Raw genomic sequence first — 16,463 nt, 5'->3', positions numbered from 1 at the left:
CTGATTTTGTACAGTAGAGCATCGTTGCTTTTCTGGAAATTCAAGGGCCAGTGGAGACAGCTCACAGCTTATTCCGGAAAAGCGGCTGATTTTCTGGAATAAGTGGCCCAGTGTAGACACAGCCTCCGTGTTTTCATTGTTTTACATGTCGTCCTTTGGAGAGTGTTTGGGATCTGGAGTTGTCTGACAGCACAGAAGGAAATTTCTCTCCAGCTTGTACAATTCACTTATGGTCTTCTGTACTCACTTATTTTTTCTGACCCTGAACTCCAGAAGCTGGATCCAAAGCCCAGGCAGTAACTGGGAAATGCTGTTGCTCCAAACACAACAGACTTATTATTAATCATAGAGAAGGTAATGGAGGCATGAGCTCCGGGCTGGAAGTCAGGAGGTTCTGAGTGGCAATCGCAGTTTTGCCATTTCCTCAACTTCTTCTTTGTTTCCCCATCTGGAAATGGAGATGGACCCACATATTTCCTAAGGTCACAGTAGTCAGTGTCTGCACACTGCTTAGAACAGGTAAACCTTTATAAAAAGGCCTGGTCACCCTGTACTTTAGCCCTGAAACTCTTTTCTGTCTTCTCTACAGCTGTCAGAACTCACCACAAAAATTTGCGCTAAACTCTCATCCAAGGACAAAAGATTTGCTGATTGTTGCAAAGGAAAAAGTCTCATGGAAAACTACTTGTGCATGTATTCGCTGCCACCTGCCAAATCCCCTCAACTGCCGGAAAACCAAAAGCTCACAGACGAACAGCTGTGCACGGCCGATGGGAGCCACCAGACAGATCGGTATGTGGCCTTCTTGCTCTCCTCCTTAGCTCACACGGAACAGGGGTTATCGCTGTCGAGCTGGAATCGTAGTTTCATTCTAGTGCTTTGCAGGAGCATTGGCTTCATGGCCTTTGAACTATGATTATTCATAACAGTCGTATTTCAGCAGGATTGAGAGATTCTCATTGAGACAGGGCCCCAACATGCTAGGTGCTCACCCTAACCCTGCCCCAGATTATTAACCAGACCAGACAGGCAAACGGTGTGAGGGAAAGGAAGTACTATGATGTGAAAAGAGACACAGAGAGACTAGCACAAGGACACCTGGGGAGTCAGTGTCAGAGATAAGAATCTGTCCCAGTCCTGTGCCTTCCTCTTGTTTTCTTGTGTTCTCTTGTCTTCTTGTGTTTTCTTGTGTTCTCTTGTTTTCTTGTTTTCTTGTTGCAGATTCATGTTTGAGGAAACACGCAGGCACACCAACATCCCAGTGGTATTCCTCAGTAAGGTGTACGATGCTACCCATAATCTCATCAATGAATGCTGTAGTGATGCAGATGCCACCACTTGTCTCGCTACCAAGGTAACAAGCGTAATACTTTTCTCTTGCACATTTGGACGCCCTCTGCCTTGCTCTGACGTTTCTCCATCCCCTAAAATCTTTCCCAAACTCACACAACGCTCGTATGTGCCAGCCATAGCTAACAGATCGGTACCACGCAGTGTGACAGGTAAGGGGATGTCTTTGGTGATGGAAATGTTCCTTTCTTTCTGCTCTGCAGAGGCTACTGCTGAGGGGGGAGATACTCAAATTCCTCGCAAAGGCCGTTGAGCTATGTGGAGAATATTACGACTTGACCTTCCTTGAATTCAAGCAAAAGTAAGAATTCCATTCTAGACCTTCCTGAACCTATTTCCATTCTTTGCTCCTAACGCAGCTCCCCCGTTCTTGACTAATAGGGCACTGCCTGCAACAGCAGTTTTCAAACTTTTTTTTCTCGTGACCCCCTTGAAGAAAATGGTAGAAGCCCACGACTCAACACAATTTGACTGGAGTGTGGGCTCCCAGGTGGGGTCGAGGGTGAGAGCTTTGGAGTGTAGGAGGGGGCTCTGGCTTTCCGTGGGAGGCTCAGGGCTGGGTCAAGAAGGGCTCCCAGTCAGTGGTGCAGTGGGGTGCTAAGGCAGCTCCTTGCCTTTCCTGGCAGCACAGACCAGGCTGCGCCCCAGAAACAGCCAGCAGCAGGTTCCCAGCCAATGGGAGTGCAGAGCTAGTGCTCGGGGCAGTGGCTGTCCACAGAGCTCTGTGCACTCCCCCCCCCACACACACATACACACCCCAACTAGTAGCCAGGGCTGCTACTAGTCACTTCTGGAGCTGCCTTAGCACCTCCACTGGACACACCTGGTCTCCCTGCAGCACCGAAACCCAGTGCCTGACATTCCACTACCCAGTCCTGGGTCCCGACCCATCATTTGAAAATCACTGGCCTACAATATGTCTTGGATATATGATCTGGAGAAAGGGGTAAACAGTGAGGTGGTAAAGTTTGCGGATGATACCAAACTGTTTAGGATAGTCAAGACAGAAGCAGACGGTGAGGGACTCCAAGAAGATCTCACCAAACTCAGTGATTGGGCAACAAAATGGCAAATGAAATTTAATGTGGATAAGTGTAAAGTAATGCACATCGGGAAAAATAACCCCAACTATACGTACAGTATGATGGGGGCTAATTTGGCTACGACAAATCAGGAAAGAGATCTTGGAGTTATCATGGACAGTTCTCTGAAAACTTCCACACAGTGTGCAGCGGCGGTCAAAAAGGCAAATAGGATGCTAGGAATTATTAAGAAAGGGATAGAAAATAAGACACAGAATATCTTACTGCCCCTGTATAAAACTATGGTACGCCCACATCTTGAATACTGTGTACAGATGTGGTCTCCTCACCTCAAAAAAGATATTTTGGCCTTAGAAGGGGTTCAGAAAAGGGCAACTAAAATGATTAGGGGTTTGGAACGGGTCCCATATGAGGAGAGGTTAAAGCGACAGGGACTTTTCAGTTTAGAAAAGAGGAGATTGAGGGGGGATATGATAGAGGTCTATAAAATTATGAGTGGTGTGAAGAGGGCGGATAAAGAAAGGTTATTTATTAGTTCCCATAATAGACGAACTAGAGGACACCAAATGAAATTAATCGGTAGCAGGTTTAAAACTAATAAAAGAAAGTTCTTCTTCACACAGCGTGTAGTCAACCTGTGGAACTCCTTGCCAGAGGAGGCTGTGAAGGCTAGGACTATAACAGAGTTTAAAGAGAAGCTAGATAAATTCATGGAGGTTAGGTCCATAAAAGGCTATTAGGTGGGGGATAGAAATGGTGTCCTTGGCCTCTGTTTGTCAGAGGCTGGAGAGGGATGGCAGGAGATAAATCGCTTGATCGTTGTCTTCAGTCTACCCTCTCTGTGGCACCTGGTGCTGGCCACTGTCGGCAGACAGGCTACTGAGCTAGATGGACCTTTGGTCTGACCCAGTACGGCCGTTCTTATGTTCTTATGGATATTCCTATGCCTTTTTAACCACCTTCATTTCCGCTGTGTCTTTGCCTCTTTCAAGTTCATTTTTCTAGAGCTGTCCTGGTGACTTTCACTGGCAGGAGCATTTGGGGACACATGGCCATCTGAAGTGAATCCTCTCCACTATTCACCGCAACCTTTGTTGAAAAGTGGGCTCCTCAAATCACAGCATAGAAATAGACCATGTGACCTGTGTCCAGACGAAAACACTCAGATTTAAGGGGTCTGTACATTACCTGTGGCCCACAGGAGATGTCCCTTGAAAGGAAAGCAGACAATATCTTCTGCCTGCGTTAGTTTTAAGGTAGGGCTGCTAGTTGCTGAGGTTGCTGGTGGGCAGTGTTCCCTGTAAACTGTGGGCATGGGCGACCATCCAGGAAAGAGTCAGGGGATGCCCAGCTGATTAGCAGAATGCCCACAGTGCCCACCGCCGGCAGAATGTGTTTCTATTGGTGGTGCACATCCATACATATCTTGGTGCACATAACAAAATTTATTCCACACAAAGATAACACAAATTAGAGGGAGCATTGCTGGTGGGTGCAGTGAATCAGGCTGGTTGAGTGCTGTCCTATGCTCCTTAAAGTCAGTGAGTGTTTTATCATGGATGCATTTGTACATGAATTGAACAGCTCATTGGTGTAATTTTTAGTGCTTATTCTGTCACTGAAGTGTCCTTCAAAATCTGACCTCTGCCACCACATTGCAGACTAAAAGAGAGCTTCAGCAAGACTATGCCGGACGCAACCTCAGACGTCCTCACAGAGCTGGTGGAGAAGAGAGCCAATTTCGCCTCCACGTGCTGTATTATGAATGCACCTCCTGTGTCCTGTGGCTTGAAGGTAACGTGCCCTCTCTTTCTCTGCTCTCTTCCATGGATAGACCTTGGTGGTCATCTGCCATGTGACCTCTCCTGCCGCTGAGGCAACTACATTTAGGGTCAAATCTCCACACCTCCCAAAGAGCCAGCTTTTGTCTTCGCTAGGGATCCTCGATAAAGCCATGGAGGAGGGAACCTGCCCTACCCCCAAAGTCCTGGAGTCCTTACGCTTCAGTAGCTTCCTTACTGATTCCGTCATTGCTCTGGGAGGGCACTGTCCAGTGAATGCAGGCACCGGTGGGTTCTCTGTCCCTGAATCCATCTAAGCCCTACTACCTCTCTTCCTATCTGCGGGTGCAACAAGAGGCCCCTGCAGAACCAGCAGTCCCCAATTCCTTCCCAGGGTTCTACCTCCACCCTTGCGTCCAACGCCCAGACTCCTCCTGGAGCACCAAGCGGGGTTACCCTGAAGGAGAAGTTCCCTTATTTTTTGACTGCGTGCACTACACTCCCTTGTGCTGCCCATACTCCACCTCACCCCGTGCCCACTGGAGAGGATACTACAGTATTAGCATGGGCCAGTGGGCATGAAGGGGGCCATGCTTAGCCTCCATATAGGGGCCCAAGAGAAAGTATGCTACAGGAATACTTAGTAGTGATGGCGCGCTCTAAGGCCAGGTCTGTACTAGACCCAGAAGGTCGGGTTAAGGTACACAACTCCAGCAATGTAAATAGCATAGCTGGAGTCAACTTACCTTCAGCCGATCTTGGCACCGTCTTCCCAGTGGCAAACGCTCCCATCGGCTTCCCTTACTCCTCGCGACTGCAAAGAGTGCTAGCGCTGACCAGGGGCACCCTCACCGGGGGTGCTCTTTAATAGACCTGCACACCAATTCAACTTAGGTCACATCTATATTGGGCACCAACTCTCCGGTGCCTAATATAGATGTGACCTAAGTGGCACCTTTGGCGGGTATCCAGACAGCACCACTACCAGATTACCTGGGGTGATTAAGCCCTCTTGACTCAATATCCACACTTAATGCTTCTTACTTCCCTGGCAAGTGGCCGGTAGCTCAACAAACAAGCCGTCTTTATCAATGACCTTGAAGAAAACAAATCCTCACTGATAAATTTTGCAGATGACCATAAAGAGAAAATCAAGGCAAATAATAAAGAGGAGAGGTCATTGATTCATTCAGAGATATTTGGATCACGCAGTGAACAGCCCACAAGCAAACAATCTGCATTTTAATATAGTTAAATGTAAACGTATATATGTGGGAACAAAAATTTTGTAGGCCGTGCTCACAGGATGGAGGACTCTGTCCTGGAAAGCAGTGACTCTGAAAAAGATTTGAGGGTCTCAGCAGATAATCAGCTGAATATGAGCTCCTAAGGCTCAGAATGGTAGCCAAGTTGGTCTGTAAGGGCGTGTCTAGACTACAGGGTTTTGTTGACAAAAGTGGACTTTTGTCGACAAAACTATACCTGCATCTACACTACCACCGAGTTCTATCGACAGTAAGTAAACCTCATTCTATAATGCCTTTTTTTGACAGAGTTATGTCGAAAAAACGCACTATTGCATCCACACTGTGCTTTTTCAAAAAAGAACGTCTAGACTCTCTGTTGAAAAAGTGGCTTGCTTTGTCGACAGAACTGGCTGTAGTCTAGATGCTCTTTGTCAACAGAGGCTTTGTCAATAGTATCTGTTGACAAAGCCTCTGTCAAAAAAAGCCTGTAGTCTAGATGTACCTTAAGTCCTGTGGCACCTTAGGGTGTGTCTAGACTACATGGCTCCGTTAATGGAGCCACGTAAATTAGTTTATACAGCATAGTCAAAGGAGTGGGGATTTAAATAATCCCTGCTTCATTAAAATAAACATGGCTGCCGCGCTGTGCTGACGATCAGCTGATTCGACACAATGCGGCAGTCTAGACACGGATCTGTCGGCTGGGGAAGCCTTTGCCGACCGATCCCTTATGCCTCGTGAAACGAGGTTTACAGGATTGGTCGGCAAAGGCTTCCCCAGCCAACAGATCCGCATCTAGACTGCTGCGCTGTGTCGGATCAGCTGATCGTCGGCACAGCGCAGCGGCCATGTTTATTTTAATGAAGCAAGGATTATTTAACTCCCCGCTTCTTTGACTATGCTGAATAAACTAATTTACATGGCTCCATCGATGGAGCCATGTAGTCTAGACACATCTTTAGAGACTAACAAATATGAGCTTGAGTGGAGAAGCAAAGGGGGACTCTCAGAATTATAACAGAAGAAGAAGCGGCGGGGAGGAACATACCTGTCGATTGTAGAGCCAGTACTTCTGAGGTTAACTGAGTGGGCTGGAAGTATTCCATACTTAGCTTTTGATGTCAATGAAATGTTAAGTGTAAGGGAAGCTGATTTTCTAAAGAGCCATCCAGTTCATGTCTTTGTTCAGACCAAGGGAAACAGTGTCAGACTTGCGTAGGAAAGTCAATTCCACGCTCAGTCTCTGTAGTTGGCTTGTGAAATTCCTTTGTAGAAGGATGGCTACTTTTAAGTCCATTAATGAGAGCCCAAGCAGGTTAAAATGGTCCCCTCCTAGTTTTTGTGTGTTAACATTTCGGGTGTCTGATTTGTGTCCATTTATCATTTGTCACAGAGACTGTCCAGTCTGGCCAATATACATGGTAGAGGGGCATTGCTGGCACTTGATGGCATAGATCACATTAGAGGAGGTGCAGTTGTATGAGCGCCTGCTGTGGTGGCTGATGTGATTAAGCCCTGTGATGGTGTGGCTTGAATAGATGTGTGGACAGAGTTGGCAGCAGGGTTTATTGCAGGGGTGGGTTCCTGGGTGGGCGTGACTCTCCTTATTGGTTTATAAATAAGCTACCGCATAATAAAGGACTCTTTTGCCTCGTTTTCAGATTAACGCTGAAGTTGGACACACATGTGACCACAAATCCTGCATGTTGATCTAGGTGTGGAAATACCAACAATAACAAAAGCTCCCTAGGTAGGTGCCAAGTCTGGTAGGGACTTTGTAGGTAGGCAGTGTCTATTGTGTGACTTAACTGGTAAATGCTTCGTGGGACAAGGACCGGATGACTGCAGACGGAAGCTGTGGGCCGCCATTTGTCAGGTCTTTCCACGGACTGGGCGAATGAGAGAGCACAGTAAATGAATTACTTGCCTTAGAATGGTGCTTAGTGCAACCTGTGTGATTTTAGATCAGTTTTTAGGCATGAACTCTGAACACAAGTTACGTGCTTTAATGCTAAGGAATAAGCCCTGCCCCTCCTCCACCAACACCAAAGGCTCCCAGCAGCTCAACTGGACCAGTTGGGTTGAATAAGAGGACTGGGAGCACAATCCTGCCTCTTCTTCAGCACAGGCGAGCTTCCATACTGGTGAACAGCAATATATTTGCCCAGTGTACGTGGGAGCTAGGGGCAACATTGTCCACAGGGAAAGACAGCCACAATAGAGCAGTGCATTCAGGTGTGTCTTCACAGCAAAAGTGAGCCTGAGTTATAATGTGTGTGTGGCGTGTAACTCAAGTCCTGTCCACACACAAATCCACTCCCCTTGAAGGTTGGCTAGCTCAAAAGAATGCTGAGTGCAAGCTATCAGCTGCTAGCATGACCTCTTCATAATGGAGATGCAAGCAAGCATCCCTGGAGAGCCTTTGTTCCAGCCATGCCTTCCCACAATTCCTTTCAAGTGCCCAGAAAAGCCAGAGAAGTTCTCCCACAATTCATCGGGAGAGATTTCATAGAACGGATCGGCTTATTACAGTGCTAAGAACCATGGTCTGTGTCCCCAGAAGCCTTCGTACCTCGCTTCCATGCATATAGTGACACCATGGATTTAGCAGCTCAAGGGTTACTTCAGTGGTGCCATTCTCAAGAGCAGTAACTCGAGTGCGCAGAACTCAAGTGGAGCCTGCCACAAAGACATACCAGAGGATAATGCAGAAGAGGAAACTGCTGCATGGGACCAGATTCTCAATTGGTGCAGACCACTTGTAGCTCCATTTAATTTAATAGGGCTCTACCAATGCACGTGAGCCGAGGAATAACCATTGTTGTTTTGTCACTATCCTGGCCTAAGTCGAGATCTTTGCTGACTTCACCAAATGCATTTCTTCACGGGAAAGGCTTAGCAAAGGCATTTTTATTCTGAAAGGGAGAGGACAGAGACTATGCTCTTGGGTCATTTTGTTCCTTGTACAAACTCAGAAAAAACAAGTCTGAATTTTTTTCCTTTTGATCATTTTGCTAACAGAATGCAGAGTTTCAGGAGGCATTTTTAGTCGAGAATTGTTTGATCAGTTGGTTGGTTGTATTACTTTGTTATTATGCAATAATCATTTCCTTCAATATACAGTCACATAGACTGATGTAGAAAAAGAGAAAATAACAATTATCCTTGGTTGTAGTCACTGTTTTACTTGAGATGGGCCCAGACTTAATCCCTGATCCAAACACATCCAAACTTTGGGGACATTTGTATCCTAATCCACATACTAGATCAATTTCCACTTTATAATTATTTTGATCATTTGTTTTTGTTTTTTACTTTGATTTATAAGAATCATTGGAGGAAAAAACAACAGCAGGAAGACTTTCTAATTTGCTTTGATCCTAGTTTGGAAGCTAGACTTAAAATGGATTTGAAATCAATGATTCCACGTTTAGCACCTTTATTGATCCTTACTAGTGTGTGTTCAGTCTTTCATCCAAAACTTCAAAGGCTTCGTAACCAAAGACGAGGAGGAGTAAAACAACTTTACCCATGGGGATAAGGAGGGATAGAGACATTCACTGACTGTCCCAAGTGTGCAGAGCAGAACAGCTGGGAACAGAACGTAACTCTCTCTAGGAGGATAATAGTTTTTGAAATGAGAGGGGAAATTGCCACGCTCTTTTTAGTAAATTAATGCACAAAATTGGCAGCTGACATTCCAGGCTGGGATTCTCAAGTCAGCCAGGTGGAGCTGTCACCAGTGAATTTCAGGAGGAGTTGGGTTTCTAACTCCCACTCATCCCTTTGACTGTCCCCCCCTTCATGCAATGTTTCATGGGCCTTTTACAGAACTCAGCAACATGTATTTGATACATGGACATCCTTTTTCCACTTACAACAAACTACATTAGCAAGGTCCCTGGCTCAGCAATCCTGGCTAAGCATCAAAGGGAAAAGGAACCTGGCATGAATTCCTTTGGATGATTCACTTCTATAAGCAGCATAATCTTTGGTCATTGTTTCACCTTTGTAGGTGCAAAGCCAAAGCAGCAATGAAAAGGAAGAACGGTCCTCCATTGATGGGGATGCATGAAGACCTCTGCTTTCCCTGAGTCACAAGAAGAACCTGAAGCAGCATCACAACTTCTGGTCCGTTCCAACAGCATTATGACTCGTGTATATTGTGACCTCAATAAAGGCTTGAGTAGCAGATGATTGTATTCGCACAATGGCGTGTTTAAAGACCATACTTGCAAACACTGAGAGGAAATCTCTTTGTAGTGAGATCCGACCAGCTCAGCTCGATCAGATCCTTGACATCAGTGGAGTTACCCCCACTTACATCAGCTGATTCTCTGTTCTAATAACTCAGGGGGAAAGAGAACAGGAGTTTGGTCCATTTTTCCCACCTCAGGGCGTTTGGCTGGAGGAAGACAGCAAAGCCTGAAAGACATTTTTTTTCATTTGCAGTCAGCTCAATGCAAAGGCGCCTAGTGCAAAGGCGCCTAAATATGTGTCGACTTGTTCCACTCAGATCTGTGTCAGGAAAGCAGCCCAGCCTGCGGCATGAAACGTGTACTTATTAATTGCTACAGCAAACAGTGCCAGCTGAGCTCCCTTTTGACTGGAGCTGATCCCAAGCAGCCAGAAAGCAATGCATTGACCAAGGCAGCTGGGCAAGGTAACAGGGCAGCCTGCCCCTTTTAAGGCCCCAGAGGCCTGCGGCTGGCCAGCCCCGCCCCACCACGACTGAGCAGGGTGTGTCCGACTGCTTGGGATCAGCTCCAGGAAATCAATGGGATCAGCTTAGGATCAGCTCCCTTCCTGTCAATGGGAAGAAGGAATGTGGTGTGTTCTGACTAGGGGTGGGAGAGAAGTACTGATAGGCTTGAGTGTGGGGCCTCTGAGGCATGGGACTAAGTCATTGAGGTGACTGGGTAGAGTCACAAAAGACAAGGGGAAACTGAGGCTGCAATGCTGTGAGGAACAGCGCTACTGAGATTATAACAGGGAACTTCTGGTTGCTGATTTTTTTTGTATAAACTATAATAGCAAATGAGCCAGCAAAAAACAAAACAAAACATTTTAAAGCAAGCCGCAAACTACTCAGGGATAAAGGACAAATTCATTTGATGTTTTACTTACCACAGTCCTTCAACCAGAACTAGCCACAAGCCTAGCTGCAGAGAACGGGCATAAATGTAGGTGTGAGGCTGCCAAATTGTGTGGGTAACAGCAGAGCTCCAGTCCACATTTCTCACGTTTTCCTACCTGCGTCTCTGGGTGGCCACGTAAGCTTTTCCTTATCCATTAAAGCCAACTTAGGGCCAAAGTTTCAGAATCCCAATTGACACTTTCAGGGTGAAGAAATGCCAAGGCACAATTTCCAGGGAAAAACCCTGTAGATGAAATCTGCCCCTTAAACCTATCCAGAATAATTCACCAGCTCTCCAACAGGTGGAGCTTGCGCTTTAAAAAAAAGAAGAAAATCCAAACTAGAAAAGTGAAGAGCTATTAATGCGAACTTGTAGAGGCAGATGTTAATGGCAGGAGAAATTGGCTTTGTAATGCGCTAAACAAAGACATTAACTAGTTGGCACATTACACAGCCAATTTCTCCTGCCATTAATATCTGCACTTTCATATCAAAAGCTATGTACTGGACACCTCCAGCCCACTTAATTAGCTTCATTAACTTGGGTTCTACAATTAACAGGTACTACTTCTGCTGCTGCTGTTATAGATCTATATCTATTTATCTTGATTTCTGTTATTTCCACTCCAATTCATCTGATGAAGTGGGGTTTGCCCACCAAAGCTCATGATTCTATATATTTTGGTTAGTCTCTAAGGTGTCATAGGCCCACCCAGTGTCAGTTGTGTTAGCTAATTTCCATCGGGGAAGGCGAAGGCACTTAGCATCCCACAGTGGATTCCATGCCTCAAACTGATCTTCTCGCAAAGGACGTGGTTGACCTTTATGACAACCTGAAGAGCTCAGGTTTGCTTTTCCCATGCTCTCCCTGCTAGGCAACTGCTCTGCTATCATCTTAACCACAAGATAAGGAAACTCTGTCTGAGATAACAGACCTTCTCTAATTTATTTTTATTAGTTACTTAAGGAAATTCATTAGTCCCAACTCTAATGCTCCTAACTCAGAGACATCGTTACTTTTGTAAGATCTTTTGGTTTGTCCACTAGATGGTGATACGTGTCCTCTGTTAAGAGTTGTTTCTTCACTGCTGATCCATGATTTCCTTAGCAATGGGAAAAGCCTTTTAGTTTGAGAAAGTTAAATACTCTAATCCAGTGGTCCCCAATGCGGTGCCTGTGGGCGCCCTGGTGCCTGCCGGGGCATTTATGTGCGCTCGCCTAGTGACCAGGGCTGGCCCGAGTCATCCTTGCGCCCCGGACCCTAGGCGCCCGGCGCATGCACAGTCCCCACCCCGGGCACATGATGCAGGCATGGTGCTGCCCCCGGGCACACAGTGCATGTGCAGCGCTGCCCCCGGGCGCCCGGCAGCCCCAAAAAGTTGGGGACCACTGCTCTAATCCAACCCCAGTTGGCACTCCCCAGCATTTGGATGCATATTATACAAGGGGCAGGGCCCAAAACACGAACTGATTCTGAACATGAACAGATTTGGGGGCAATTCAAAGCCCAGACCTGGGATCTGGGGTAAATCCGTCATCACTAATTTCCCACCACACAGTTCAGCCTATGCATCACCATGGCTGATGAAACTAAGGGATATCTGACTGTCTTATGCACACAGACTTCTAGATCCAAGGATCCTTTTCTTAAGGAGTGCTAGATGGGAGCGCTATATTAGATTATAGTCCAGTTTGACTCCTAAATAAGTGGCAACTTGCTGGAAAGGGAGTGGGCAGCACAGACCGTAAAGGGGTTGGTGGGTCAGGCGGTTGCTGAGAAGGAAGGTTGTGCCCTCAATGTATCTGCACTGAAGAGGTAAGTGGTCAGAGCATTCATGTCCCATTTGAGGGACTCTTCAACACTACAGAGCTCAACACCCGCACCTGCAAGATAAATGTCATCCACATATATCCGCTTACTGGCTGGGTTGTTGGGAAATCGTAAGTGCATCTGTCGAAAGGGAAAAGGAGCAAAACTAGGTCCGTGTGGGGAATCCATGATAGAGAGGCCTAAGCTGGCTGATTTTGTTTCCAGCTTGCAAGCTGAAGTTCTAATTCATTATTGTCTCCGCGATGAATCACACTATGGACTGCCAACCAATCCTTGCAGCAACTTGGCACCCAAACTGCACCGTGATCAAACGCCGGGGCCACCAGGACAGCACCAACTTTCTTGGAGGACATGTCTGCTGCCTTCTCGTCCGGCTGCTTACTAGGGATGGAGAGGGGTACCCGGTTAACAAGTGTCTGACCTGGACTGAGCAACCCCCATCTGTGGCGCAGTGCAACAGGCCCTGCCTGGTCCAGATGGAAGAGCCCCCACCCGCACCATACCACGAATAGAGGGCCGCTTCAGCCCAGCCAGGCCTACCATGCTATGCCATGATCAGGGGGCCGCTGCTGGCCAGTTAACCATAAAACATCTAGTTTAACTGGTTAACATTTTAAATGGGATTTTACATCCCTGCTTCTTACCTGGTTTTCTTAGGGGAAGAGACTTTACCCCCTTCTAAAGTTAGTCAAGTCAAGGGCCACAAGTGGTTTTTTAATCCATCCCATCACAACAGGAAAATCCTCTCTATTCTGCTCCCATTGAGATGGTGGGGGAGGTCAGGCTGGGGGGGGGGGGGGTGAGGTATGTACAAGCCTGTAGTCTTGACATTTTCAGTTTTCCATCTAATCTTCTGCTTTCTGTTCTTTCTAATCCTCATACTTCACAGTGACTGAGCAACTAAACGACTTACAGGAGATTTGCTGATGGCACAAATGTGGGCATTTCAACGCGTTTGGTGCTATCAGTTTTCGCTGAGCGCAGGGGCTTCCTCCCTGGGCCACTCAGCGGACTTGCTGATGAAAAATGCTAGGGATTTTTCACAGTTCTGCGGGGACCTGGGAGAACTATAATATACAAGTTAAAAGGCCAATGAAACACTGTGAAGTCACTTGAATTCGCCACACCCGCTAAGTCCCGAGTTAGTGCACTACAGGATGAAACTCCATAATCTGGACTTCCCTGGTACGGCATTGTTGGGGTGACCCCATCAGAGTACTCAAGGGGATAAGCCGGCAGGCTGGGGCCAGGAGCGTTGCGAAACTAGGGGAGCTGCGAGGAGGAGTGCGGAGCCCTTGGTCACCGAGGGACGGGGGGAGAGTGGAGTTTGCTGTCACTGGGGAGAAGGGCAGCAGCAGGGCTGCCAGCGGGAGCACAGAACCCCCAGGGCAGGGTGCTGGGGGCTGTACAGAGCCCCCAAGCGGCAGCAAAGCTGCTGGGTGGAGCATGGAGCCCTGGGAAGAAAATGGAGCCACCAGAGGGTTTGAAAGGGCTGGGGAGCAAGAGGAGGTTCTAGGCTGGGGGTGTGGGGTCTGGGAGGGAGTTAGGGTGTAGGAGGGGGCTCAGGGCTAGGGCAGGGGGGATGCTTTGCTCAGGTCTCTCCCGGTCGATGCTACAGCAGGGCTATCAGCAAGTTCTCTGACTGCCCTTGCCCTGCGCCGCTCCTGGAAGTAGCCGGCACGCCCCAGCATCCCTGGTTCCCATCCGGTGGGAGCTGCGGGGGCAGGGCCTGCAAGTGAGGACAGTACATGAAGCTTCTCTGATCACCACGAGCCAGTGCTCGCAACGCCAGCCTGGGAGCGAGAGGGGAGCCAAAGCTCCCCAGAGAGCTGGTGATTCAATAAGTCAGAAAAGTAAGGAAGAAACCGAGAAAGAACAGTGCAGTTGGGAGTTTGGATGGGGAAGGGGGGAGGAAGGGGACTGGGTAGAAGATTTCAGCTTTGGATATGTCTCATGAAACAATAGGCATCTGGTGTGCTGAAATCTCCAGACCCTTCGAGGATCAGCCATGGCTATCTGTGTAAACGCTGCATTTCCAAAGTGGTGCCATTTAATGGGAGCTATGTGGCAAAGAGAAATATCCTCCATTTTCAAAAGGGGCTAGTGGTTTTGGGAGCTCAGACGTGACATCTCCTAAAGGGGCCTGGTTTTCAGAAAGTCTCCAACCTCCAGGATATAAAGCTGCAAATGTATAGTCTGCACCCTAATGATTAAACCCAAATGAGTCAGCATGACACATAGGAAAATACCATGAAGCCAAATGTAACTGAATTTGGATCTGCTTTGTAATGCGATAAATAAGCTGACACGCAGGCGGTGGTATGCATTGCCATTTTGAAAGGGTTACAAGGAATGAAGTGAACAGAATTCAATCCAAAGAGGGAAACTTTGTAGAAGATGACATCAGCAGTCAGGAATAGAAGTCCTCCTCCGCAGTTCTAAGCCTCAGGCCAGGTCTACACTAGGAGAGAAAGTCGACCTAAGGTACGCAACTTCAGCTATGTGACTATCACAGCTGTAGTCGACACTTCTTAGGTTGAATTTGCTTGGCGTCCCCAGTGCGGGATGTGGACGGGCGAAACTCTCCTGTCTACTTCCCTTACTCTTTGCAACCCGGTGGAGTCCCGGGGTCGATGGGGATGGCATCTGTGGTCGATTTAGCAGTTCCTTACTAGACTTGCTAAATCAAACCCTGCAAAATCAATCTCCATATGTTGATCTCCCAGTAAGTGGAGACAAGCCCTTAGTGAGCACCATGGAATGTTTCAGGGAACAATGCCAACATCAAGGCCAGCAGCAAAACAAATAGCAAGGAGCAGCCACATGTAATTAACCATAGACCTGGGAGGCAGCTCCAGAAGGAACTCCTCCAGGAGTGTACAAAGGTTTGTTAGCTCATAGCATTACGTAGGACAGTTACCATGCATTTGAATCACGTGCTGAGCTCTTATACTTCCTGGAGTAAATTTTAGTGATCCCCTTCCCTGATATAACAGCCTACAGAGTCAGGCATTACCTACACTAGAAAGGGCTTGCTATACACTAAAAAGGGTACAACTATATAACAAAAGAATGCTTTTGCCAGTAGAGCTTATACTGATGGCATCAGCAGTCAGGCGAGATATTAAACAACTCATAGGGGAATTAGGTGTCAATTCTCAATGACTTTCAGGGGGATTTATACTCCTAAATCCCTTTCGCTTCTCCCTAATTAGACAAACAGGGAGTTAGATTTCACAAGACTGCAGGAAACTGTAGTTGCAAAATGGTGTCTGTTTGAAGAGCATGTCCTTTGTGTGAAGGCCAGTGGTTATAATTTCACTACTCCACTGTTCAGGCATCAATACAATATTTCCTGACAATAATGCATTACCTGAGATATAAAATGAAATAAGTTCTTGTTGAGTCAGGTTTGTTTGCAGTGCTACCAAAGAAAATTCCATTTGTCATTTGTAAGTAAATAGTCAACATCGTTTATTAAAATAATGATACTCCTGCAATCTCGTTTCACATAAAGGTAGTTCAAAGTCTGAGATGAATGACTCTGCTTATCCGGGCATTAAACGATAACTTGCCAGGGCTGTAAATGCCACAATCTCTGAACTTTGACATGGTATAATTATTTGCAGAGCTTGAATGGAGCATGAAATTAAGAGGCATGGGCCGTTCTTCCACGTTACCTCATGTTGGGCATAGTGGGGCCACTTCACAGTGCCACAGTAAAGATCCCTGGACCAATGTAAGTGTTTGCAGAACTTTTCTTCTCCATGACATCAGAGCCTTTCTGCAAAAAGATGGAACGTCTATGAATGTGCAATCATTCTGTTGATTAGATGGGCGTTCTTCTTATTGACAGCCATGTACCAGATCCGGAGCTGAGGTAAATTGGCACAGACCAATGGATACTGTCTGCTTTTATGGATCCTTCTCGGCCTGGGGCAACTCTCTAATGCCCTGTGGCCAAAAGGCTGGAACCCTGTGGGCGTTTCAATGGGGGAAGGGCACATCCCACCTCTTTGGAAGGATATGAAGGAAACATCCTGGAAACTCATGACGGTTCCTCTTTCCACACAG

At 47.0% G+C, this 16,463-nt stretch overlaps 1 protein-coding gene across 1 annotated transcript in view; it reads left to right on the top strand.

The window, feature by feature from the left end:
- The window catches only part of GC (GC vitamin D binding protein), a 48,238-nt gene extending 38,620 nt beyond the window's left edge, over nucleotides 1-9,618 (top strand). Inside the window, exons 8-13 of the mRNA XM_075929412.2 lie at nucleotides 590-792; nucleotides 1,222-1,354; nucleotides 1,554-1,651; nucleotides 4,055-4,187; nucleotides 7,083-7,171; nucleotides 9,437-9,618. Coding sequence (XP_075785527.2) covers nucleotides 590-792; nucleotides 1,222-1,354; nucleotides 1,554-1,651; nucleotides 4,055-4,187; nucleotides 7,083-7,136 — 621 coding nt within the window. The 3' untranslated portion in view covers nucleotides 7,137-7,171; nucleotides 9,437-9,618. The remainder of the gene's footprint in view (nucleotides 1-589; nucleotides 793-1,221; nucleotides 1,355-1,553; nucleotides 1,652-4,054; nucleotides 4,188-7,082; nucleotides 7,172-9,436) is intronic.
- Nucleotides 9,619-16,463: the final 6,845 nt, after the last annotated feature.

Source organism: Pelodiscus sinensis, chromosome 4 (assembly GCF_052426305.1).
Source record: "Pelodiscus sinensis isolate ZL-2025 chromosome 4, ASM5242630v1, whole genome shotgun sequence".
Classification (NCBI taxonomy): Eukaryota; Metazoa; Chordata; order Testudines; family Trionychidae; genus Pelodiscus; species Pelodiscus sinensis.
Note: the sequence above shows the minus strand (reverse complement) of the source record. Positions and strands in the feature narration are given on the sequence as shown.